We start from the raw sequence: 25,036 nt of genomic DNA on the forward strand, positions 1-25,036 counted from the left end.
AATAATTTGCTACATTTATTAAATCAGGTGTATTCCATGCATTTTTTAAAAATAATTTGTATTTATCGGAGTATTATGCCATAGACTTGTGGTTATTCTAATGTTAAAGGTAAAGAGAAAGGATTAGGGCAGAACTACAGTAGGATTAGGCTACTTATAAATAACAGTTCAATTTTAATTCCACAGAGCGGCGCAAGAACCAAACACATCCCAAGAGAATGTTTTGGGGATGATACAGCACACGTGCCATAATAAAAACATGACATCGTGTAACAAACGACCATAGGCCAATTGCATATCATCATGGTCATCATTAATTATCATCATCATCAATCCATGAATGTCGTTGATCTAATTTCAAAGAATTAGTGTGTATAGCCATACAATAGGGTGCCACCACACACACACACACACACACACAGGCTGACAATATCTCACCATCGTCGTGTGTTACAGCATAGGATCATTGAAACATAATAGCCCATATGGCGACTTGACAAGTTGCTTCATATCTAGGAAGTGTGGTTGTCAGGTTAGTTTTTTTCGAATTGCATAGCATGCCTGTACAACTCAATATAGTCTATACAAACCGCACACTTGTTCAACGATTTTCTTGTTTGAGACAGCGGTTTCGTGCCTCTATTTCGGACCTCTGTTGGACTGGCACGATTCGTGACGTCTTCGTGCGCAGCCACGCGGACAGTTTCGAAAACAGGTGAGCTCTTTTTCCATAGCCGCCTTTGGTGCGTAAAACGACGGTATCGTTATTTACTCATACAGAAAAGCAGAACGATAGCGGGGGTATCAGACAATGTTGCATTGCTGTGGTATGTCGCAACTCAAACGAAACAACGTTGCCTGAACGTTTATAATAGGCTACATTCCGAGAAAAGGATTCCAATATTTTGCAGGTATTTATTTTTTATCCAGGTGGGTCTATTGTAGAATTAAATTCACACAGTTGTAAATACCGGTGGTCGTGTTTTGTATGACATGCTATTCTCTCCCAGTAATGTGTGTGTGTGTGTGTGAGTGAGAGAGAGAGAGCGGGGGCTTTTATATTCATAATGTGTAGGCTACTGTATAATCAAATGCTCTATCCTAGTTATTTGTATGTGATACCCTAATGTAAATCTGGTTGTGTTGTGTGTAGTGGTACTACTTCGAAGTAATGGGAATTGGGTGCGTGTGCACTGGAGCAAAAAGCATCGTGAGCTCTGATTGCAACCTGGTCTCAGAACCTTTCGTGTTATTCTGTATATTAATCCGAGATACTCCATTTAGTGTGGTGTATTATGTTTCGTATGGTATGTATTAATTTGTGGATGTCCATCATCCATTTCGTATGATATGTTACGAATTTTATATATGTTACAAATTATCATTCTTATGATATGAATTGGCAAAACATACAATAGGTTACGAATTCGCAAAACGTATGATATGTAACAAATTATTATTTGTTTTGGCTAATGTTAGCTAGGTGGCTAATGCTAACGTTAGCTAGGCTAGGGCTTAGGGTTTAGGTGTTAGGGTTAAGGTTAGGAGTTAGGTTAAAGGGTTAAGGTTAGGGTTATGGGAATGGGAATGGTTAGCTAAAAGGGTTTGGGTTAGCTAACATACTAAGTAGTTGCAAAGTAGCAAAAAAGTAGTAAGTAGTTGAAAAGTTGCTAATTAGCTAAGTTGTCCATGATGAGATTCGAACACGCAACCTTTGGGTTGCTAGATGTTTGCGTTATACCTTTTGTTTTTGCCTTAAATAACCTTTTGCCTTGTGTAACCATACCAAACATTACAAATCATACTAATTTGAGTGTCCCGGATTTACATTTACTATGTTACGTCTAGTCTATGAGACCAGGTTGTTGATTTGAACATACCGTTCTCTGCACTGCTCCCAGGGGCTTGACTCACATGACATCACACTGACCAATGCACTGTGTAGTGGCTCTGACTATGGCTCAGTTGTAACCTTTATCTACATTGAAATATGGATATACAGTACTGTAGGCTACTGGGGTATGGCTAAATTAAAGGGGCAATCTGCGAATGATACATCCATTTTTTGTTTTACTTTTAAATTATTTATATAGGCCTATACCCATTGGTTATTGAAAAATATAACTTATAAATGCCTCATGAGAACCAGAAATTCAATGTTAATGTCATAGATGGTCAGACCTTATATTCATAGCTCTGTCTATGAATTTGAGAGTGGTAACATTTCTCCAACCCCAACCCTTAACTGTTTAATTAACAGTGGCGGGTTGATTACTTACAGATTACCCCTTTAATCTTCACAGATTCAATTATGTTTGATTATCAAAAATGTAAGGTTTGAAAGTAACGGGAGATACTTTTTTACTGGCATATCTAATGTCTCATATCATAACAGATCCCACTTCTGACACCAATGTAGTGAAGTTGAGGCATAGCTGACAGCTGGGCTCAATTAGTCATCACCTCATACAGTATGTCAAAAGTTTGGAAAACCTACTCATTCAAGGGTTTTTCTTTCTTTTTTACTATTTTCTGCATTGTAGAATAATAGTGAAGACATCAAACTATGTAATAACACATATGGAATCATGTAGTAACCAAAAAAGTGTTAAACAAATCAAAATATATTTTATATTTGAGATTCTTCAAAGTAGCCAACCTTTGCCTTGATGACAGCTTTGCACACTCTTGGCATTCTCTCAACCAACTTCATGAGGTAGTCACCTGCAATGCATTTACATTAACAGGTGTGCCTTGTTAATTTGTGGAATTTCTTTCCTTCTTAATGCGTTTGAGCCAATCAGTTGTGTTGTGACAAGGTAGGGGTGGTATACAGAAGATAACCCTTTTTGGTAAAAGACCAAGTCCATATTATGGCAAGAACAGCTCAAATAAGCAAAGATTAAAACAATTGTATTTAACCAGGCAAGTAATTTAAGAACAAATTCTTATTTACAATGATGGCCTAGTAACAGTGGGTTAGCTGCCTTGTTCAGGTGCAGAACGAGAGATGTATACCATGTCAGCTCGGGGATTTGATCTAGCAACCTTTCGGTATACTGGCCCAACGCTCTAACCACTAAGCTACCTGCCACCCCACAAAATGATAGTCCATCATTACTTTAAGACATGAAGGCCAGTCAATTCAGAAAATTTCAAGAACTTTGAATGTTTCTTCAAGTGCAGTCGCAAAAAACATCAAGCGCTATGATGAAACTTGCTCTCATGAGGACCGCCACAGGAAAGGAAGACTCAGAGTTACCTCTGCTGCAGAGGATAAATTCATTCGAGTTAACTGCACCTCAGATTGCAGCCCAAATAAATGCTTCACAGAGTTCAAGTAACAACACATCTCAACATCAACTGTTCAAAGGAGACTGCGTGAATCAGGCCTTCATGGTCGAATTGCTACAAAGAAACCACTACTAAAGGACACCAATAATAAGAAGAGACTTGCTTGGGCCAAGAAGCACAAGCAATGGACATTAGACCGGTGGAAATCTGTCCTTTGGTCTGATGAGTCCAAATTTGAGATTTTTGGTTCCAACTGCCGTGTCTTTGTGAGATGCAGAATAGGTGAACGGATGACCTCCGCATGTGTGGTTCCCACCATGAAGCATGGAGGAGGAGGTGTGATTCTTCACTATTATTCTACAATGTAGAAAATAGTAAAAAATAAGAAAAACCCAAGAATGAGTAGCTGTGTCCAAAGTTTTGACTGATACTGTACTTGCCAACCCAATTAGATACTACTGTGGTGTTAATCTGTCTGCTAGGTCATCTTAGTGAACAACACCAAATAGTCCCCTGGCCTGTGATGTTCATAGATAATGATTGTAGCTGTTGATATTGTTAAATTAGTTATCCATATTTTCACCAATGCAATAGAAAAATCTGATCACAGGCCTAAACTCCAACCACAAACATAACAGAAAGATGTCTTTACTCTATAAGAAGATTGTAAAGTTTATGACATGGCCAAGGATAATGTCTCACCATGTATATCACTGTCTCAGTAGTTCCTGTAATCAGTGTACTATGTAATCCTTAGTGGTCTGGAAATGCTCTGCAACCAAAGGAGAAATTGTTGAGCTTTTGTTGAGAAATTGTTGAGCTTGCTTGGTACATTGGGACCAATGGAATAGTCACAAAAATGCAAACCCCGCCATTCTGGCACTCCAAGAAGGCTCAAACATTTGAAAGATATTAAATTCTACTTGAAACCAGGTCTGACTTTGTGTATGGCAGTATGGGTACTCCATTCTAGCCTTGTCAGACAAGCACAATGCTGAACATGACAATGATTTGTGAATAGTTTTGACTTAAAGCTCGCAAATGTTGATTTTGTAATGATCTGTGTACTTTGCTGGTGTGAGTGCATCTAAAGTTAACATCATGTGCAAACACACCTGACATTTCCAAAATGATATACCTCCTGTGTCACTTTGTGGGACCTGCTATAATTGGCATTATATATGAAATACCATGATGTCAGCTGACGTGAAAGTGAACAGACAACTAACATAACAGTGTTTTGACAAGTTTGTTGTGACTTATCTCATATGGTAAGCCAGGGTTCTTTTTGATTGAAATCTATTTATAACCATGAAAAGAACCAAAGTGATTCAGCTGCTTTAATGAGGGAAAACACTGTTTTGTAGCTAGGATAGACTTGCCTACATTGCAGTGTTGTGTTCAAAACCACCCAAAGCAAGACCAATTCAAGACCAAGACCGGAGCAAATCGAGTCCGAGTCAAGACCAAGACTGGAGGGGGGGCAAGACCGAGACCGGGCGGGGAACAAGGGGTCTGAGACCGAGTCAAGACTGAGACCAGAAAAAACATAATTGTGATTTTGTCAAATTACCACCATAACAAAAGTTCAAAATGTCCAGTATTTCTGTGTTCATATTTCAGGTAAACATATGGATTTTTCTGACATTCAGAATGGTGAAAAATGCATGCTGAGGACAAATAGAGCTACTCTACAAATTATTACTAACCTAAACACAGTGGAGAACAATGCGGGCCTTCTACGCCTTCAGAGAAGGGCTAAGGATTTATAAAATAATAATAATAACAATAATAATTAGAATGTTATTTTCAATGATGTTCTGATTTAATCTCTTCAGTTTTTGTTGGAAAGGAAAGGGTTAACACTGAATAGAAAAAAATATTCAATCTGGATTTTTCTTTGGCCATCTCTGGGGCTAGCTAAATCAGCCATTGGCTAGGCTATCAGAAGCTAGTTAGAAGGAATCTGCCATTCCACTGTATTAGGGCAACATTTTGGAGTGACAGTGGAATCAACGAATCACATTTTGACTTGTAATGGGTGGGACCATTTTTACAAAAATCTTTCTCTTTTCAAAACAGGTCATTTCGCAATAGCAAGCCGTAGTTTTCCCACAGTCTAGCTAGCTATCTTTTGTTGTAAACTAGTGTTATCGAAGAGGATGTTGTTGCTAATTTCTTAGCTTCTCCCTTTTCAAGAATAACTTTCAACAAGAAGTTAACCTTTTACTGCAGTGGGCTAGATCAGGGTCACACAGAGGGATTATAGGTAGTCTTTAACAAATCTACTTTGAAACAAAAGTACACACCTCACACATGGTTAAGGGCTTGAAAAAAGACACCTGTACCATGTCAGAAAGTTCTTTTTTTGCATCCCAATATTAATATTTATATACATCCCAGAAGACTGAGATATAACAAAACTGTTTGACATTGAAACACCAGATTTGTGTCTGAAAAAAAAATCATCTTTATTATTTATGATAAAAAATATTAATAACATTCCACCCATGAGGCCAAAAAGTGTGCTTTTGGTATTTGGCTGAAGGAAAGGATTGTTTCAAATTATCATCAGCTGGTGAGTGGAACTGTGTTTTTTTTTGTAATAATGTATAATTGTTTTGTTTTTCCTCAATCTGATTGGGTGGGCCTGGCTCCCCAGTGGGTGTGCCTGTGTCCACGAAGGCCCACTCATGCCTATTGTATGCCCCTGATGCAAACAGCTCATGATGACTGAATTGCACATCACAAATAGCCAGCTAACCAAGACTTCAGACCAAACTTTTTCAGTACCTGGTTTACATACTTATTGTTGCCTTAGTTAGCATTTACTGGTAGATATCATAAATTGAAATGTCCTACCTACTGGCTACCGATGTCATTCTTCTGTAAACTGCTCCATGCCAAAACCAGTTGAGAGCTGCGCGCGCTTGCTGCCTACATATTATATTCTGCTGAAACTAGGCTGTGTGCATCGCGCATGTGAACACATTTCACGTGATTTGCGATTGTGTAGGCTACTTTGTGTATGATTTCACTATTGTACTACATAATTGATAAATCGTATACCTCCACTACACTACTTTAATAAGCATCCGTGGGGATTAAGAACTGAATATACGCAATACCCACTGGGGGAAAAAAGTGGGTATACGGTATATACCTGCATAGCTTCCACTACACTATTGGCCCGTCGTGTTTTACAAAAAGTGCACTCGAGTGCGCTGGTATTACCGTTGCTGTCCTTTCAGAATCACGAACCTGTCACACACTGAAGACCTATGTCCGATAGGTTCGCCACTGCGCAATCATGTCTATAAAAGACCGAGACCGGTCTCGAGTACTACAACACTGCTGCATAGGGTTGAACGTTGTTCATTTTTGTCTAGCTGATGTTCTTCTGATGTTCCTTAGGGACATTGTTCGTGATATCTCCCACTGTTACAATTTACAACTAAACTTCAGACTCAGATTAGTGTGTTAATAGAATAGGAATGCGTTGTCTGTATTGTACAAGTACCACATTCCAGTAGTCATCATAACATATTCATTGTGAGAGTTTCAAATCCATATATTTTGTATATAATATCTGCGTGTGTGCGCGCGCCTGCGTTGTTTCGTTGAGCAATTCATGACTGCAATGAGGAACTCCGTAGTGTCGTTATCATTGGAGACCACAGCTACAAAGTCATAATTATGGCCAAACCCCGCCTATTTCTAAAATGTCTCTTCTTAAAACTTTGATTTTACACCTACCCCCACTGCTAACATTATACCAAAACCTTTTTGTTTTCATGAATTGTTATGATTGCCAATGTTGGCTTTGTGACTGTGGTAACTAGTGACAACCTAGTCATAGCAGGTTTGCATCTAGGCAGCAAGCACTCCCAACGAAGATACGCATAAACCGAAGGAGGGGCAGAAATAAGATGAACTTTTCCGCATTCCACGGTTAACTGTAAAGCACTCTGACTGTAGGCCTATTTACACATGCACAGGGAAGTTTGCTACGTCGTTGACTAGTTGCCCTACTACTTGTCATCGAGAAAAATTCATTGCAACGCATTAGAAGAACAAACACTTATTTGTTTCAGTTTGCAAAAGAGCCTGGTCTGGCATTCAGTTGGGTGAGTGTTTCTCCTGACGATCTTCTCGACGCATTTTGTTTTTTCTCTGATTTATGCTTGTATATATATATGTGTGTGTGTGTGTGTGTGTGTGTGTGTGCGTGTGTGTGTGTGTAAACCACCCAGGCTACCCAATAAATTATAACCTCATGATAATAAACGATGTGCCGCTCTCATCACCCACTTTTCTCTCAAAGACCATTGCGCATCACTGCTGCAATCTTTCCATCGTTCCCGACTAGTTGAGTTTGATGAAAAACTGTGCAATACCTTTTGGAATAGAACATTTATTTTCGGGTTTTGTTCTGCTATTTTCTGATGGTAGTAATGGATTGTCAGAATCCGAAGTTTGGCATTTTTAAAATGAGAAAGTTGGGCACGTTACACACCATTTATTTTGGAGTAAATTATGGGATTGTTTTTCCTAACTGGTTCATCTGAGTTTCTGATGATATTTTTTTGTACAACGTTTAGGCACCCTCACTTCTCTTTCTCTTCATTGACTTTCATAGTTCCCCAATTCCAACCGATTCAGCTTACACATATTATTATTGCGGTGTCCACATGATCATAATCTTCTCTAAATCTTCTGCTCTATGTGGTGATCAATTTAGTATTTTCTACAAGTGCTATCATATGCCTAGCTGGTCAACGGCTTTATATTTACACACAAACACACACAGGGGAAGGCCAAACTCAACATCATGTTGAAAAATGAACAGATCACATTACCTTAGACACACCAGTGTGGTCAGGGTCTGCAGTAGCCCAGTAATGGATTAATGGATTAAATGAGCCTAATGTTACTCATTATAGTCCAAGGACCTTACATGTTCTGTTTAGAGGTGTATTGGCTCCGGCAGCCGAAACAAGCCAAATGCTCCATCTAAACGGGAATCGGATGTGAAACACTCCTGCCCCGTAGCATGTTGGCTGGAGTACATTGGTGACATGCTGAACGTCAATTGTCGCTCATGAAGTGCCAGACTAGTCTCTTGCTCAGTTGGCTAATACAGTGGGTTTTGAGTGGCGTGTGTTGTTGTACAGAAGGTTGCAAATTTGAGCCCTGCTCCTGGCAGAATATAATGCACTCTGTTTACATGGTACTGGTCCATGGCTTGTGCCCACACTGAAGTCAAGTGGGTTGAGCAGAAGTTATCTCAGAACAGATCAGTCTCTCTACACTCCATGATGATGGCATATTTTCATCAGAACTGAACTGTACTGTCTATCTCTGACTCATCTCTTGTGAGGATAGATGAACGATAACAAGGCATTTTTTGTTTTATGGGGCACCTAGTCAGCCAGACACACACACACACACACACACACACACACACACACACACACACACCCAGTTTGCTGGTGGCACCCATAAACAACCGCTTCTTCACACTTACTCTTCAGAATAGAGTGTCCTAGATAAGACAGTAAAGCCACGGTCTGTCTGTCTATTTTGTCCCACATTTAGGAGCGAGGCCTCACTTTTAGCCGCTTATCAGACCTCTTGACATAGTGCACCGTTCATAGACAAGGGCCATTGTTCCACTGTAGTGTAATTTGGGGAAGGGGTGGTTTTGGAGTTGCGGGGGAGCTGGTTCTTGAATCAACGCAGTTGTTCTCAGGATGTTGTCGTGCTGTTGACTTCACGGTATTGTGGTGGGAAGCTGGGGGTGGATCATGAGGTCAGTCTCGGGAATGTCTTCTTGGGAGAGGCTGGGATAGAATTTACTGTAACACATGGGCGTGAACAATATCTGAGAATGATTTTTAGCAGGGGAGGGGACATGCACATAAAAACTGTCAGACAGAGTCTGAGAGTGAAAGATATTATTGTGTTCTGTAGTTAGTATATATACAGGAAGACTCACAAACACTCAGATGCTGTCACAAATAGACACATTTAAGTCTACACCAGTTGTATTTGGCGCATGTACATTACCTCTATATGATTGCAGACCGTTGAAGTTGACCCCTCTTGTCCTCACTCCCTTTCTCTCGCTCTCTTTTATCTCTTTCTTTCTCTGTCTCTTTCTGCCTCCCTCCCTCACACCATATTTTGCTCTGTCTGTCTGTCTATCTGTCTGTGTCTGTCTTTATGATGCTGGTTTTTGGAGACAACATGCTTTTCTCTCATTGTCAGCATTTCTCTCTTTCTCTCTCTTTCACTCTCTTTCACCCTCCCTGTATTTGGTTCATTATATTAGGCACGACTGGACGCCGACAAGGATAATTCTTCCCTGCAATTAACATCAGTAATCCTTTCAAAACTGATCACCAATCCCCATTGAGAATATTCAAAAGGGCCGCATTACATAACTAAGGGGGAAAAAAAACACTCACTGATGCATGGGCTGATGTACTTTGACACTTGAGGCTTTCTGAGGGTTTTAGCCTGTTATTTTAATCACGTTTGATTTCATACTGTGGGTAGAAGCAGAGTAATACTCTGTGAACTTGCACTTCAAAACACTGTCTCGCTCTTCAGTCCCTCTGCGTTCACTGCTAATAAAGGCTTATGGGTCATTCCATTTGATTTCAATAACTTTTTTGATTGGAACTTAACTTCCCATACATATTTGCCCATAGTAGAAGTGGTCAGAACTGACAAAACATTTACGAGATGGAGGTGCTAAAAGTTTACCCATTTTGCATACTCCACCATACCACAAGACATCCATGTCTTTATCATTGGTAAAGATAAATTGTGTAGTTTGATACCATTTAATTAAGTGATAATGCCCGAGAAGCTGGTGTTTGGGGGATATATTGGCATGGGTGTTGTTAGGCTCGAGATTAAGTCCAAACACCGGCTTCGAGGGAATTATCACATTTATACACCGGGTTACCAACATATTCAAATAATGATTGACATATATTCATTAAAAACATTATTTTGATGAATTTATTCATACTATTTCATCCTTCCACAAGATATAGTCCCTAAACAAATCTAGGGTTGCTACCCAAGCCCGGCTGGTCGTTCGTTCTGTTGGTTCAGTTGCCAGAGACACGACCCAGTCGTTCAGTCTTTTTCTTCTGTATCTGTTTGTTCTAAATGTTCCATTGCCATACTGGCTGGCAACGTTCTTATCCCTTGCTTGCTAGCTAGCCAACTACGGCTAATTTACAGTGACATCAAACAGTGCAGACAGAATAACAACAGTAGCTGCATTTGTTTAACCTCTCTAGGGTAGGTGGGACGAAATCGTCACACCTACTCAACAGCCAGTGGAATCCCGTGTCGCGTTATTCAAAAACCTTAGAAATGCTATTACTTCAATTTCTCAAACATATGACTATTTTACACCATTTTAAAGACAAGACTCTCGTTAATCTAACCACACTGTCCGATTTCAAAAAGGCTTTACAACGAAAGCAAAACATTAGATTATGTCAGCAGAGTACCCAGCCAGAAATAATCAGACACCCATTTTTCAAGCTAGCATATAATGTCACAAAAACCACAGCTAAATGCAGCACTAACCTTTGATGATCTTCATCAGATGACACTCCTAGGACATTATGTTATACAATACATGCATGTTTTGTTCAATCAAGTTCATATTTATATCAAAAACCAGCTTTTTACATTAGCATGTGACTAGCATGTGACTAGCATTCCCACCGAACACTTCCGGTGAATTTACTAAATTACTCATGATAAACGTTCACAAAAAACATAACAATTATTTTAAGAATTATAGATACAGAACTCCTTTATGCAATCGCTATGTCCGATTTTAAAATAGCTTTTCGGTGAAAGCACATTTTGCAATATTCTGAGTAGATAGCCCGGCCATCACAGGCTAGCTATTTTGACACCCACCAAGTTTGGCCCTCACCAAACTCAGATTTACTATAAGAAAAATTGGATTACCTTTGCTGTTCTTCGTCAGAATGCACTCCCAGGACTTCTACTTCAATAACAAATGTTGGTTTGGTTCCAAATAATCCATAGTTATATCCAAATAGCGGCGTTTTGTTCGTGCGTTCAAGACACTATCCGAAGGGTAAAGAAGGGTGACGCGCCCGGCGCGTTTCGTGACAAAAAAATTCAAAATATTCCATTACCGTACTTCGAAGCATGTCAAAAGCGATAATATTCCGACCTGGAAACCCTGTTTTTGTTCAAAGACTGAAAATGTAAACATGGTGGAGGCTCGTGCACGAGCGCCCCAGTCTCATTGTTCTCAGATCGACCACTATCCAAATGCGCTACTGTTTTTCAGCCATGGCCTGCAAAGTAATCATTCAACGTTCTGGCGCCTTCTGAGAGCCTATGGGAGCGTTAGAAAATGTCACGTTATGCCAGAGATCCCCTGTTTTGGATAGAGATGATCAAGAAGGCCAAGAAATAGTCAGAGAGAGCGCTTCCTGTTTGGAATCTTCTCAGGTTTTGGCCTGCCAAATGAGTTCTGTTATACTCACAGACACCATTCAAGCAGTTTTAGAAACTTTAGGGTGTTTTCTATCCAAATCAAACAATTATATGCATATTCTAGTTACTGGGCAGGAGTAGTAACCAGATTAAATCGGGTACGTTTTTTATCCGGCCATGCAAATACTGCCCCCTATCCCCAACAGGTTTTAAGTATATTTAAAACCTTAAAAACGTTTTCCACCACTGGGTAGGGTGGGTATGCAAAATGGGTCAACTTTGAGCACCTCAATCTCCTAACTGTTTTGGCATTCATGTTGAAAAAGTTATTTTCTGACCACTTCTACCATGGGCAAATGCATATAGAATGTTTTGAGTCATTGTTCTATCACTGTTTGTGTTTTTTTGTGCTGCAATAGATAGAAACAGTAATGGGGTCTTTTTGTAAGCACTAAATCCACCATGGTTTGTTGGACAAAGCCTATGGAGAAAATGAAAGGCATTTTTGTAGAAGTTTTGTATAAATGCTGTGAACACAGGCTTAGGAGACCTTGTACGTTCTGTTCTATGAGATCAACTAGCGTAACTTCTTGTGAATTTTGAAGAATTTATGTAATTTAAAAAAACACAAAGGCTTCATAATTAATAACAGTCATGTTAACTAACAGCTATTATCTCATATAACAAAACATATAAGATCTCCTAAGCCTGTGTTAACCTCAGACCTTATTTTCTGCGTTTATTCCAGAACCCTATTCTTTCGCCATTAATTTTTCCCATAGGGATGCCTGAACGAACAAGAGGTAGCTCATTTCCGTGTTTTAGAACTACAAGCTGGCGAGCTCTACAGAGCCTTCTTCTTATTATGAGCGGAATCCTAATTTCAGATATTTCAGATTGGATTGAGCTAAAATCATCCATTGGCCTCAACTGAAGATATGTCTGAACATTTGAGTTGCAGGTGCACATCTCAATATTGGTTTTGTGTTGTAAATATGTAATGGTGTTTTTTGTGGGATGTGCCTTGTGTTTGGACCCCAGAACGATTAGCTAATGGGGTCCATAATAGTAATAATAATAATTTTAAAAAGTCTGGATTCAATTCAGCCCCTATGCACCTCAAACTCAACTCTGGACCTCGAAGCTAGTTCCACTGCATTTTTTAATTGTTCCCCTCTAATCAGGGACTGATTTAGACCTGGGACACCAGGTGTGCACAATTAATTGTCAGGTAGAACAGAAAACCAACAGGCTCCGGACCTAATAGGGTAAGAGTTGAATACCCCTGCATGCTATCACATTTTCCTTAGAACTGTGATATTAATTGCTTTCTTTCTCTCTTTGTTCAGGTCCTGACCTTGTGAAGACATAGTTGAAAGCACCATGCAGCACATGGATGTGAACCACCAGTAACATACAGTGAGGTGAAACAGGAGAAGATCAGTATGGCAGTCTTTAATAAGCTTGATAATGTGGAAGACCTCTATGAAATTGGAGAAGTACTTGGGAGGTAAGGATGGTCATTATAAAAGCTTTTCTTGTATGAGGCTGTTTAAGTGAGGAAGGTATTATAACTCTGAATTCAGTTGCTTTTCAAGGTCAATTTTGCATATGCTGTCTTGTTGCATAGGTCAATGTTAACTAAAATTCAACGTAAGCAATTGAAATAAAGAAACTACTCATGTCTAAGTCTTGTTGCTTTTCAACATCACAAATGACATTGCAGAACAGCTACATAAATAAATCTGTGTTGTGTTCAGGAGGAACATATTTTTATTGGACAAACTCAGGTAGTACCTACCCATTTCAAGATGTTTCCAAACAAGTAAATACATTGTTGCACTCTGTCGCCGCTCCAGTGGCCACTTTGGGCAGGTGCGGGAGGTGCGCGAGCGGGCCACGGGGGCTCACTGGGCTGGGAAGTTCCTGAAGATTAGGAAGTGCGCCAGCAGCCGGCTGGGCATGGAGAGGAAGAGCGTGGAGCGGGAGGTGGAGGTCCTGCAGGCCCTGCAGCATCCCAACATCATGGCCCTAAAGGATGTGTTCGAGAGCCGGGCCGAGGTGGTGCTGGTGCTGGAGCTGTGAGTGGAGGGAAGGGAGGAAGGAGAAAACAATACTATTTGAACCCAGGTCATACATGCAGGGCAAGTCATTGATTCCATGAAGTGGCTGAATTATGTAGTAGAGTTAAGTTCTAACACTTCTCTCCATTTATTTTCCTCCTTCCTCTTTCAGTATTAGTGGAGGAGAGCTGTTTGACTTCATTGCTGAGAAGGAGAACCTGACAGAGAGCGAAGCCATCGAGTTCATGAAGCAGATACTACTGGGTGTGGGCTTTATGCACAGCAAACAAATAGGCCATTTTGACCTTAAGGTAAATTATGCTAGTTTGTTGATTTTACATATCTTTACATTTACATTACATTTTAGTCATTTAGCAGACGCTCTTATCCAGAGCGACTTACAAATTGGTGCATTCACCTATAATATCCAGTGGAACAACCACTTTACAATAGTGCATCTAAATCTTTTAAGGGGGGGGGTTAGAAGGATTACCTTATCCTAACCCAGGTATTCCTTGAAGAGGTTAGTTTGTTACTCACTCCATATGACATTTAGAAATCCAGTGCTGCAATAGTCTGTGGTAGTGATTTATATCTAACCTCTTACCTCCCCAATAACACTGCTAATGTAGTAGTATGCATGAAAATAGTAACACATCAAAGCCTGTCCATTTATTGAATCCAAAATCCTAGGCTTTTAGGCATAAGTACTTGAAGTGAAAAGAGCATATCTGTATTCATCCATCCCAAAACCACATAAGACAAACATGCTGATACTGCTACTTATTAGCAGAAATGTCCATGCCGCACGCTTACCACACATGGTCGTGTTTGTATCCACAGGTGCCACTAAATAGAGTGTGCCTGTTCACTAGTGTTGATGAACATGCTGTTTGTGTGCCGGTCGGTCAGTGTGGTCAGCATGCAATTGACCATTATGGTCAGATTGACCTCATTTTGCATGTAACATGTTTACTCCCCTTCCCCAATCAGCCGGAAAACATCATGCTGTCAGCCAAGATGGCGCCAAACACTGACATTAAGATCATCGACTTTGGGCTGGCCCACCGCTTCCAGCCAGGGGAGGAGTACAAGTGCATGAGTGGCACCCCCCAGTATATTCGTGAGTAGTACAGTCATTTCATATGTGTTAGGCCCAGTTTAAATACCATGTAAATGCATCCTTCCTCATCTTTTGCTGTGAAGCACTTACTGACATGACTGGATTCTTGAGTACTGGATTCTTGAAACCATCGCTTTTGTTATATCCAATTGTCCCACCACTGATTGAGGGAGGATGGATACTTTAGAAAAAGACTAGGACAAACTGTAAGCTAGGTTCAGGATGGTTTCTGCCACCATGGTGCATCAGTCAGAATGAGAAGCAGGAGATGGAACCAGAATCCAGGTTTAGGGGTATTTATTAAACAAAGTTCAAACACAGGTACGAACAGAGGCACATGGGGGAGTGTTGTATTGGGACAGAGGTAGGGCTTGTGCTTTAGGATGTGGCTTGTAAGGCCTTGGAGATAGGATTGGATGTAGTGGTCTGGAAGGGAGATTCAAAAGGGAAACATTAGGAACACGACATAAAGCTGCTGAAGTGACAAAGTAGTGCCAGGTGACTTATAAGGAATGAGTTTAACATATAACTACAAACTAAGGAGGCTGCCAGGACTAAACACAAAAGGGCCATTAGCATAGCAGGGATATAAAGGATACAACATAACAAGTTCAGGCAGCATAATATACATGGTTAACATTTCTCCTACAATATAAGGCACTTACTTAATCATATCAAGCACAATGGCAGGATGGAGCCACCTCGTGACATCACCAAGCAAACTATTCTAGTGTGTAGGAAGGAGCATGCCACTTAAATAGAACCTGAAAGGGGTGGAAAAAGACAAAAGTGCCGTGATTTAGGCGTGGAAACAGGTGTGATGGAAAGGGGCGCAGTCTAGGGTAATTGGAGACAATTAGAAGACTGTAGGAGTGTTATGACCCTTCACAACAGATGCATTATTAAAGAATTGGAACAGGCCCTTTGTAATGCAATCCCTACTGTGTTCTGTGGAAGTTAGCGTGTATTTCCAGGTCCAGGGTTTTCCATGGAGACAGTGAAAGAAGTGCAGTGTCATGATCTGGGTTGATGGTGTTATGATAAACTAGGGGGGTTGCAAATCCAGTTGAAACAGGAAGTGATTTGGAGGATGTAGGATAGTCGCTATTTCAGTCATAACTAAAATACACCCCCAACTCAGATAATTTAAGAAACCTCTTATCAATATAATAATTATATTCTACATATATTTAAAATCTACATATTTAGTAAAACAGTATATCATAAAGCAAAAATGCATAACAAAGCAAAAATATCTTTAAAATCCTATTAGATTTTGAAACAACAGGTAGTTTGCCCCAAGACAAAGAGCTGTTGTCAAACTAGCTGCTTCAACACAGATTTGGCCAGCATGATAAGGTTGGCATGGTTCCAAAGCTCTTCCTGTTTGGAATTCAAATGTGTTTTCCCACCAGTAGCAGCTACAGTACGGTAGGTTTAAATAATACAATGCGACTGGTGGAGAAAGTTATCTCAAAGCCACTGGAGTTGTTTGACTTGTAGGAACAATCTATTCATGTTTTTCTGATGAATGCAGTGTTCCGTTTGCATTCTTAAAAATGTGAAATTGTTCCTTCAGGCAGTGTGAAGTCTGACAGGCCTTCTGGGCTTGTCTATGCATGTAGCTGCATTTATGACAAGTTTCTCCGATTGCTTTATTGGCATGAAATACAATTTGTAGAATTTGTAGATAAAGCAGTATAGCGGTACAGCATTTCAGTAAATACAAGTGAAAGGGGATACCTAATCAGTTGCACAACTGAATGCATTCCACCTCATTTAACCCAACCCCTCTGAATCAGAGAGGTGCATGGGGCTGCCTTAATTGACGTCATCAGCACCCAGGGAGCAGTTGTTGTTGTTGGGGGTTAACTGCCTTCCTCTCTCTCTCTCTCTCAGCCCCTGAAGTGATCAACTACGAACCTCTGAGCACAGCTGTCGACATGTGGTGAGTGTGTGTACTGCCCTCTCTTCCAACATATACAGACACCTAAAATGACCCCCTTCCATCTTGATGAATAAGCCCCTGGGATGCGTTTGGACATGTGTAGGCACGCATTCCCTAAACAGTGTGACTGTTTCTGGTTGAATGCATTAAGTACACCCTATGTGTTAAAACACTGTATCACAATCTGATTCTCTAGTGGGTTTCGACTAAATCAAATCAAATACGGTGTTTTTTTTACACAGAAATGAACTGGTCGGAGTCTAAAGGGTTGGATTTGATTGTAGTACAGTAGAATATGAGTGTACACAGACGCGCTCCAGCACAATGTTAATAAATGGTGCTCAAAACTGAGGTACTTAAAAAAAGAACAATGAACAATTCTTACCCCAGGACACTTCACATTGTGACGATCCCCGAAAAGTAAAGGAGCATTCAGATGGCTGTGTTTATCTTTGAGGTTTATTTTAGGGACAAACAGACAGGCTTATGTTTTCGACGTGTCATGCCTCTCCACCAGAACCTTAAACAGGAAACTGCCCAGAGACAGCTGATTAGTGCTTTTAGAAATACAAAAGCAAGCATTAAAAAACTACTCACCACAACAGCTCTAATGTCTACATCCTTTGGAATAAAGTTAAGCTAATGAGATAATAACTGAGTCTCTCTAGGCCTCTGTGAGCAAAATAATAACAACAACGTTTTTTCTTTGTTTGTGTTTGCCTCCCCCTATAGGAGCATCGGAGTGATCACCTACATACTGTAAGTTGGGGGAGAAAAGGGGGGTGCTACTGTACGTTTGGATTCACACATATGCCCAATTCCAAATCAACCCATGGCCTACCATAACCCTTCATTTTTAATGATTATTATTATTTATTTATTTGTTGTGGTGGGGGGTGGGGATAGATAAGCATTAATATTGCAGATAGATTGTGACTTCCATCAATGTAATTGTCTGCATTATTTCCAATCCCCTATATATTTTTGTGTGTATATGTAAACTCTGCAAAAAAAGAAACGGCCCATTTTCAGGACCCTGTCTTTCAAAGATAATTTGTAAAAATCCAAATAACTTCACAGATCTTCATTGTAAAGGGTTTAAACACTGTTTCCCATGCTTGTTCAATGAGCCATAAACAGTTAATGAACATGCACCTGTGGAACGGTCGTTAAGACACTAACAGCTTACAGACGGTAGGCAATGAAGGTCACAGTTATGAAAACTTAGGACACTAAAGAGGCCTTTCTACTGACTCTGAAAAACACCAAAAGAAAGATGCCCAGGGTCCCTGCTCATCTGCGTGAACGTGCCTTAGGCATGCTGCAAGGTAGGCATGAGGACTGCAGATGTGGCCAGGGCAATAAATTGCAATGTCCGTAATGTGAGATGCCTAAGACAGCACTACAGGGAGACAGGACGGACAGCTGATCGTCCTCGCAGTGGCAGACCACGTGTAACAACACCTGCACTGGATCGGTACATCCGAACATCACACCTGCGGGACAGGTACAGGATGGCAACAACAACTGCCCGAGTTACACCAGGAACGCACAATCCCTCCATCAGTGCTCAGACTGTCCGCAATAGGCTGAGAGAGGCTGGACTGAGGGCTTGTAGGCCTTTTGTAAGGCAGGTCCTAACCAGACATCACCAGCAACAACGTCGCCTATGGGCACAAACCCACCGTCGCTGGACCAGACAGGACTGGCAAAAAGTGCTCTTCACTGACGAGTTGCGGTTTTTCTCACCAGGGGTGATGGTCGGATTCGCGTTTATCGTCGAAGGAATGAGCGTTACACTGGAGCGGGATCGATTTGGACGTGGAGGGTCTGGGGCGGTGTGTCACAGCATGCAGCTGGTGGCCACACCAGATATTGATTGTTACTTTTGATTTTGACCCCCCTTTGTTCAGGGACACATTATTCCATTTATGTTAGTTACGTCTGTGGAACTTGTTCAGTTCATGTCTCAGTTGTTGAATCTTGTTATGTTCATACAAATATTTACACATGTTAAGTTTGCTGAAAATAAACGCAGTTGACAGTGAGAGGACGTTTCTTTTTTTGCTGAGTTTATATCATTTTGTCTTTCTTTAGTATTTTCTCCTAACTCTACCACCCCTCCCCTAATTGGATTAAACTAATGGACAACAACACTTAGGCTTCCACTTCTAGCTTATACATACTATATACATTTTACGGACACAGTGTATTTTACAATAGCTATCTTTTGTTTGTTTTTAGTCCCATTCTTCAGCTACCCTCAACCCCTCCTATCCATCTCTGAACACCATCCAGTTTTGATTTCTGTTTGCCGTATATGTTTCAACTGTGCTGTGATGTTTCACAAAAGGTCTGAACCTTTCTATTCTCATTGTTTCAACAGATTGTAAATTAAAGATACACATTTTTGCTATAAGTATTATTATATTTTTGATCGATTGACTATGACTTTTCAAATCACCCAGCATTGCTATTTGCAGAGTTAATCAGATAGGTATTAACAATGTGGCAATAGCGCCATCTTCCTCTCTGTTGACTTGGAATTGTGCAATAGTAACAGCAACCTTCTTTCCTCTGACTCCCCTTTATTTTTTCCAGACTGAGTGGTATGTCCCCGTTCCAAGGGGACACGGACGAGGAGACGCTGAGGAACATCATAGCCCTGAACTATAAGTTTGACGACCACCACTTCAGCATGACCAGCGCCATGGCCAAAGACTTCATCCAGAAGCTCTTAGTGAAAGATCAGAAGTAAATAATGCATTGGTCATGGGTAATTTGGCCTATTATGATGTCAAGACAAATATGGAAAGTGACTGGAATAGTGAAAGCATCACTTATTTTGTGACTTTGCACCTATTTTAAATGGACTATACTAGGTTTTTTTTCAGCCACTATACTTTCTTTTCAGCCTCTATTGATTGATAGAATAGGAACTGTGTATTGTATGAATAGATCACCCTTTGTCTAACTTTCTGTGGTTACTTGTCTGTCTCTGTGTAGTGAGAGAACGACAGCTGAGAATGACAGCTTTCTATTTCAGACGCCATTGATAGAATATGAACTCGCGTATCAAATTAATAGATGACCTTTTGTCTGACCGCCTGTGGTGTCTGTGTGTGCACTGATCTTATTGTCTCTCTGTCGGTCTGTCTATGTGTAGTGAGAGAATTACAGCTCAGGAGTGTCTACAGCACCCCTGGATCAAGGTGAGAGTCAGCAGCACAAGGCTTTGCTCCATACAAACTGTTTAATATGGAAAGGATAAACACTGACATTCTGTACATTAGCTTGGAAATAATGGACGAGGCGGAGCAGAGGTAAAGTACAGAACGTTGGCATTTATCCCGCTTATACCATAGTTGCCAAAGAAAACAATACCATAAGCACACATTTACCAGTAGAAAGACACGCGACCCAGTCGTTCGTTCCTTATGTTCCATGGCAACGTTCTTATCCAACGGCTAACACAGTCACGACCTCTGCAGTAGCTGTTTTCTATTGACATTCATTTGGATGCATCCATAACAATGAGCTGATAATGTCCGATTTTGCCTGGCATAGATAGAAAAATGTGCCTTCTCGTCAGGACACTCAACACTGTTAATTACGAGGAGATCGCGTTGCATATCAAACACTAGGCTAGAAGCTAGCTAAATAGTTTGTTGCTAGCAAACCTGCCAATATGACAAGCAAATTAAAATATAAGTTGCTGAAAACAGCTCCTCAAACTTTAAACGTGGGAGTATTTGACAGCATAGAGCCACTTGCGTCATGACTGCAACAGTAGGGACCAGAGAAATTCATATTCATCACTCACCACGTTACATCAGATGCTCCAAAAAATATATCTCTGCAAAAACAAATCAATAGTAGCTATTTTTTTCCTCGTTGGACCTGCGTTTGTGTGGTTGTTGGATTAGGTTTCTGTAACTTTGTAGCAAGTACAGTTTGCATGTGTAGGCGCTTATTGCTTCACAAATGCAAGGTGTCCCGATATCTTTTCCAACTGTCCCGTTATCTGGTTTTAATGTCCATTCTAGAATTCCCTTCTAATCAATCAGAAATGAGTATTCAACAAGGCTGCGGTATAATGCACGTTTAATATGTGTATTTGTTTTTAATCTCGACATTGATTAATTTGATCCCCTTCACTTATTATCTCTCCCTCTCTTTTAGCCTTTGACACGGAAACAGGTGGCCAACAGGAATCGCTCTTCCATCAACATGAAGAACTTTAAGAAGTTCAATGCCAAGAGGAAATGGAAGGTGAGTAGGATATATGGCCTATTTATATCATATCATTTTATGCCATATCACATATTATTATGACACTGAATGAAGCTCAAATCTTGAAAATGTTCGTGTGTTTTGTTAAACAGATAATGAAATCAAACTGATGTCATTGCTAGAGTCAATGCGTGTCTTCTTGAGCTAAATTAACAAATAGGATATGAATGTGAGGCGGCAACGTTTTGTTCGAATGGCCCTTTTCAAGTCTACTCCCTAATGGGCAAACCAGCTTTCAAAATAATAGGCTGCGGATTTTGCTAAAAGGCGTCAAAATAGTTTAGTAGGCTGCAAAATATTTCAGGCTGAAGTTTGGTCAAAAGCTGCAAAATATTTCAAAGGCCTGCTAAATATTTCGGTCTTCAATATTTCGGCCAGAGAAATATTTAATGCTGTTAAGTTTTGTGAAAAGCGGCAAAATATTTGAAACGCCAGCAAAATATTTCAAAGACCATCAAAATATTTCAGGCCGCAAATTTGTTAAGGAGTTTAGAAATATTTTTGCCTGTGATGTTTGTTCAAATGAACAGCACTAGCTAGTTAGCTACGTAGGAAGAATCGCTAACAACGTAGTTAAGACGTTAGCAGCGTCATCTATTTAGCTACGTAGTTAGCAGCGGTAGCAAGTTAGCTAAATCGTTAGCAAACCTAGCTAACAACGCTAGTTAGCTACGTCATTAGCAGCGCTAGTTATGACCATAGCAGCACTATATAGTTAGCTACGTCATTAGCAGCGCTAGTTTTGACCATAGCAGCACTATATAGTTAGCTACGTCATTAGCAGCGCTAGGTATTTTGCTATGTCGTTACTGAGTGCTAATAATATTGGGGGGTGGGGGGAGTTGTCATGTCCACAGAAGAGTGGGGGCAAGGATGGTGAGGGGGGTGAGGGTTGAAGTAATATCTATACCGTAGGGATGGTGCCAGGTTTCCTCCAGACGGGACGCAAAGAGTTCAATCTTGGTTTCATCAGACCAGAGAATATTGTTTCTCATGGTCTGAGAGTGCTTTAGGTGCCTTTTGGCAAATTCCAAGTGGGCTGTCATGACCCTTTTACTGAGGAGTGGCTTCCGTCTGGCCACTCTACCATAAAAGCCTGATTGGTGGAGTGCTGCAGAGATGGTTGTCCTTCTGGAAGGTTCTCCCATCTCTACAGCGCTTTGTCAGAGTCCCCATCGTGTTCTTGGTCACCTCCCTGACCAAGGCCCTTCTCCCTCGATTGCTCAGTTATGCAGGGCGGCCAGCTCAAGGCAGAGTCTCTGTGGTTCCAAACTTCTTCCATTTAAGAATCAGGGAGGCCACTGTGGGGATTTTCAATGCTGACTAGGTATCCCCCTTTCCCCAATTGACTGATTTCATTATATGAACTGTAACTCGGTAAAATCTTTGAAATGGTTGCATTTATTTTTCTTCAGTGTACATTGAGAAGCAGGGTGTATACATCGTAGTGTCAAATAACACTGTCTTTTTCTGTCTATAACATCTGACTCTTATGTTCCCGTCCCCTCGACATCCTATTCCTTTCTTTCTCTTTTCATATCTCCTTTCCTCTGCTTTCTTTCTTTCTTTCTTTCTTTCTTTCTTTCTTTCTTTCTTTCTTTCTTTCTTTCTTTCTTTCTTTCTTTCTTTCTTTCTTTCTTTCTTTCTTTTCTTTCTCTCTCTAGATGTCATATAACATGGTATGGGTGTGTAACCGGCTGCATCGACTTAAGATGCTATGTAAGACTAGTGCACTGGCGGACGAGGAACTGGTGAGTAAGGCTGCCATGATAGTTTAACTAAGAGTTACACTTGAACGAAACCTATTACATTATTTTAATAAAGAGTGCCCCCTATTTCAACCTCTATTGCTAAAAATGCTATTAATTGCAAAAATTGTATTCTATACATAAAACATTGCAAAGAACTTGACTGTATTCAAATACAAGCAATGTTGTACATGCACCATAGTTCCTGGAACCATTCTGGAAAGAACAATGTCAAAGAAAATAACCGAGCCAGCACACTATGATTTGTGTCTGCCCTATAGTGTGAGTCAGGGAAAAGAGAACTAACCTGCTATATCTCTCCTCGTCATCAGAGACAGTGTGAGAGTGACCAGGAGGACACAGAGACCAAGCCATCATCTCTCATTCGCCGGCGACTTAGCAGCAGTTCATAGACTCGACCACCAGGAGGAAGACAATGCATCAAGCTGCAGTGCACACTTCCCGTAACCGTGACCCAACCAGGCCTACAGTATTTGCCCTCCCCCTTTACCAGACCTCGAGGGAGGGTAAGACCAAGACACAGGCTGACACAAGCGCTGGGCACACAAGAAGGAATTTTCAGGCTCTATGTTCCTACATGAGACTTTTCCCTGATGAAGTGGAATGGAATCTACAGAACAATTCTTGCCTATCAAACTATTTCCCAAAGGGCCTGTCAAGGCTTAGTTTTAGGCTCAATGCACTTCAGGTGGATTGAAAGTGGTGAAGGTAGTTCTACTAAGAGCACAAATACAAGTGTGTGATGGATTCCTTGAGTGAGAAGTCATATAAGGCTCGATGGGGTAAAACACAAGAAAACCAAGCATGACTTGTTTTTCGAGCTTTGCTCAGTATTACTGTGGTTTATTGCATGTTTTTATGGTGCTTTTGCAGTTGTAAAGGTCAACTGATAGCAGGCGGTGACAATATTGTTCTTATGGTGAAGTTACTGATTTGGCGATGTATAGTACTGGGTTGCACCATGTAGGGTGTTTAAACCTGAGGCATGTCTGTACATCTAGTATTTTTCCCCTAAAAGGGTGGATGGAAATTGAACGGAAACTTCAGAATTTAGTAGGTTTTTAGTCTTCCAAATGTGTTTTTGACATTTTTATTAAGCTTCCATTAAATTACCAAATATGAATATATTATGTTATATACAGTATAATACAATTATACAATATAATGCTATACAATATATATATATCGTAGTGTCCTAAACATGATTACCAAGTGTTCTCGTATTGTACATGCATGATCGACAAATGTTTTAAGGTAACTAACCAGTATAAATAGCACAGCAAATCAACTTTTAAAGGTTCTACTCATAGAAATAGGATGAAGAAGGAATTCCAGTTCTGTGTTTCTACTAATCCAATACTGACTTCCTGCATACAGTGAATACTTTGAACACTCCATGCTCTACTGAACCAGTAGCATTACTGACACGATCATACAGTAATGCATGACAAATAATGTGTTGGTCGATGAATTGTATTTTTGTGAGAACTATTTTTGTTTTCTGTTTCTCAAAGAAGTTTACGAATTTACATGTTTTTATTTTATCATAACCTTTATCATAATACCTAACGACTGTCTGTGTTAAGTGTGGTTTAAAAAAAAAAAAATAACATTGTTGTCAACAGGTTTTGTGAATACATTTTGGAATCATCCCCCTTGCAAACTTTTCAAATCATAGGGAATAGAAAAATAGTGCAGGCCATTCTTTTTAATCAGCTCTTAATGTTCTAACTTGGACCAGAGCTTTGCAGCTCGGCACTAGTTTACCTCTGCAATGTGTCATTGGTGTTTTGACAGCTGTTATTAAGTAGCATCCATCCCTCAAAGTGTTTAGGTAAATAGGAGCGTGACCATTGTGTAATAACCCATTATTGAAGCTGTACACTATTTTGAGGATTTTTCCATTAAAATAGATTAATTTGTATATTAAAAAACGACCTTTCTGATGAGCGCAGACTGGGCTTCCAACCGGTTCCCTGCAGTCTTGTCGCCCTCTGCAGGAGCAAACCATAAAGCACAGAAACGAATACATGGATTG

The 25,036-nt window shown here is 40.3% G+C and overlaps 1 protein-coding gene and 1 long non-coding RNA gene across 4 annotated transcripts; one reads left to right on the forward strand and one right to left on the reverse strand.

Annotated features, from left to right (window-relative positions):
- Positions 1-424: 424 nt before the first annotated feature.
- On the forward strand, positions 425-24,620 carry LOC106588554 (death-associated protein kinase 2). 3 transcript variants are annotated; one of them, XM_014177685.2, is made up of 12 exons: positions 425-715; positions 13,152-13,312; positions 13,662-13,883; positions 14,038-14,176; positions 14,859-14,988; positions 16,888-16,936; positions 17,669-17,695; positions 19,538-19,690; positions 20,103-20,148; positions 21,119-21,208; positions 22,894-22,980; positions 23,310-24,620. In XM_014177685.2, exons 2-12 carry the CDS (start codon positions 13,248-13,250, stop codon positions 23,388-23,390), a joined length of 1,089 nt encoding a protein of 362 aa, XP_014033160.1. In that variant the 5' UTR covers positions 425-715; positions 13,152-13,247; the 3' UTR covers positions 23,391-24,620. The 3 variants fall into 3 exon arrangements, with proteins under 3 accessions (XP_014033160.1, XP_014033159.1, XP_014033158.1); XM_014177684.2 differs by having other exon boundaries at positions 695-911; XM_014177683.2 differs by lacking the exon at positions 425-715 and adding an exon at positions 7,146-7,421.
- Positions 15,281-20,832, reverse strand: LOC106588556 (uncharacterized). Its single transcript, XR_001324675.2, has 3 exons — positions 20,760-20,832; positions 15,654-15,752; positions 15,281-15,414 (listed from the first exon to the last, which is right to left on the reverse strand). It is a non-coding gene; the product is annotated as an uncharacterized lncRNA (long non-coding RNA).
- Positions 24,621-25,036: the final 416 nt, after the last annotated feature.

Source organism: Salmo salar, chromosome ssa27 (assembly GCF_905237065.1).
Source record: "Salmo salar chromosome ssa27, Ssal_v3.1, whole genome shotgun sequence".
Lineage (NCBI taxonomy): Eukaryota > Metazoa > Chordata > Actinopteri > Salmoniformes > Salmonidae > Salmo > Salmo salar.

Coding starts and splice junctions, on each gene's coding strand:
- LOC106588554 (XM_014177685.2), top strand. CDS start 13,248: ATGGCAGTCTTTAATAAGCTTGATAATGTGGAAGACCTCTATGAAATT. Junction 14,989..16,887: donor TGGCACCCCCCAGTATATTC/GTGAGTAGTACA, acceptor TCTCTCTCTCAG/CCCCTGAAGTGATCAACTAC. Junction 19,691..20,102: donor CTCTTAGTGAAAGATCAGAA/GTAAATAATGCA, acceptor GTCTATGTGTAG/TGAGAGAATTACAGCTCAGG.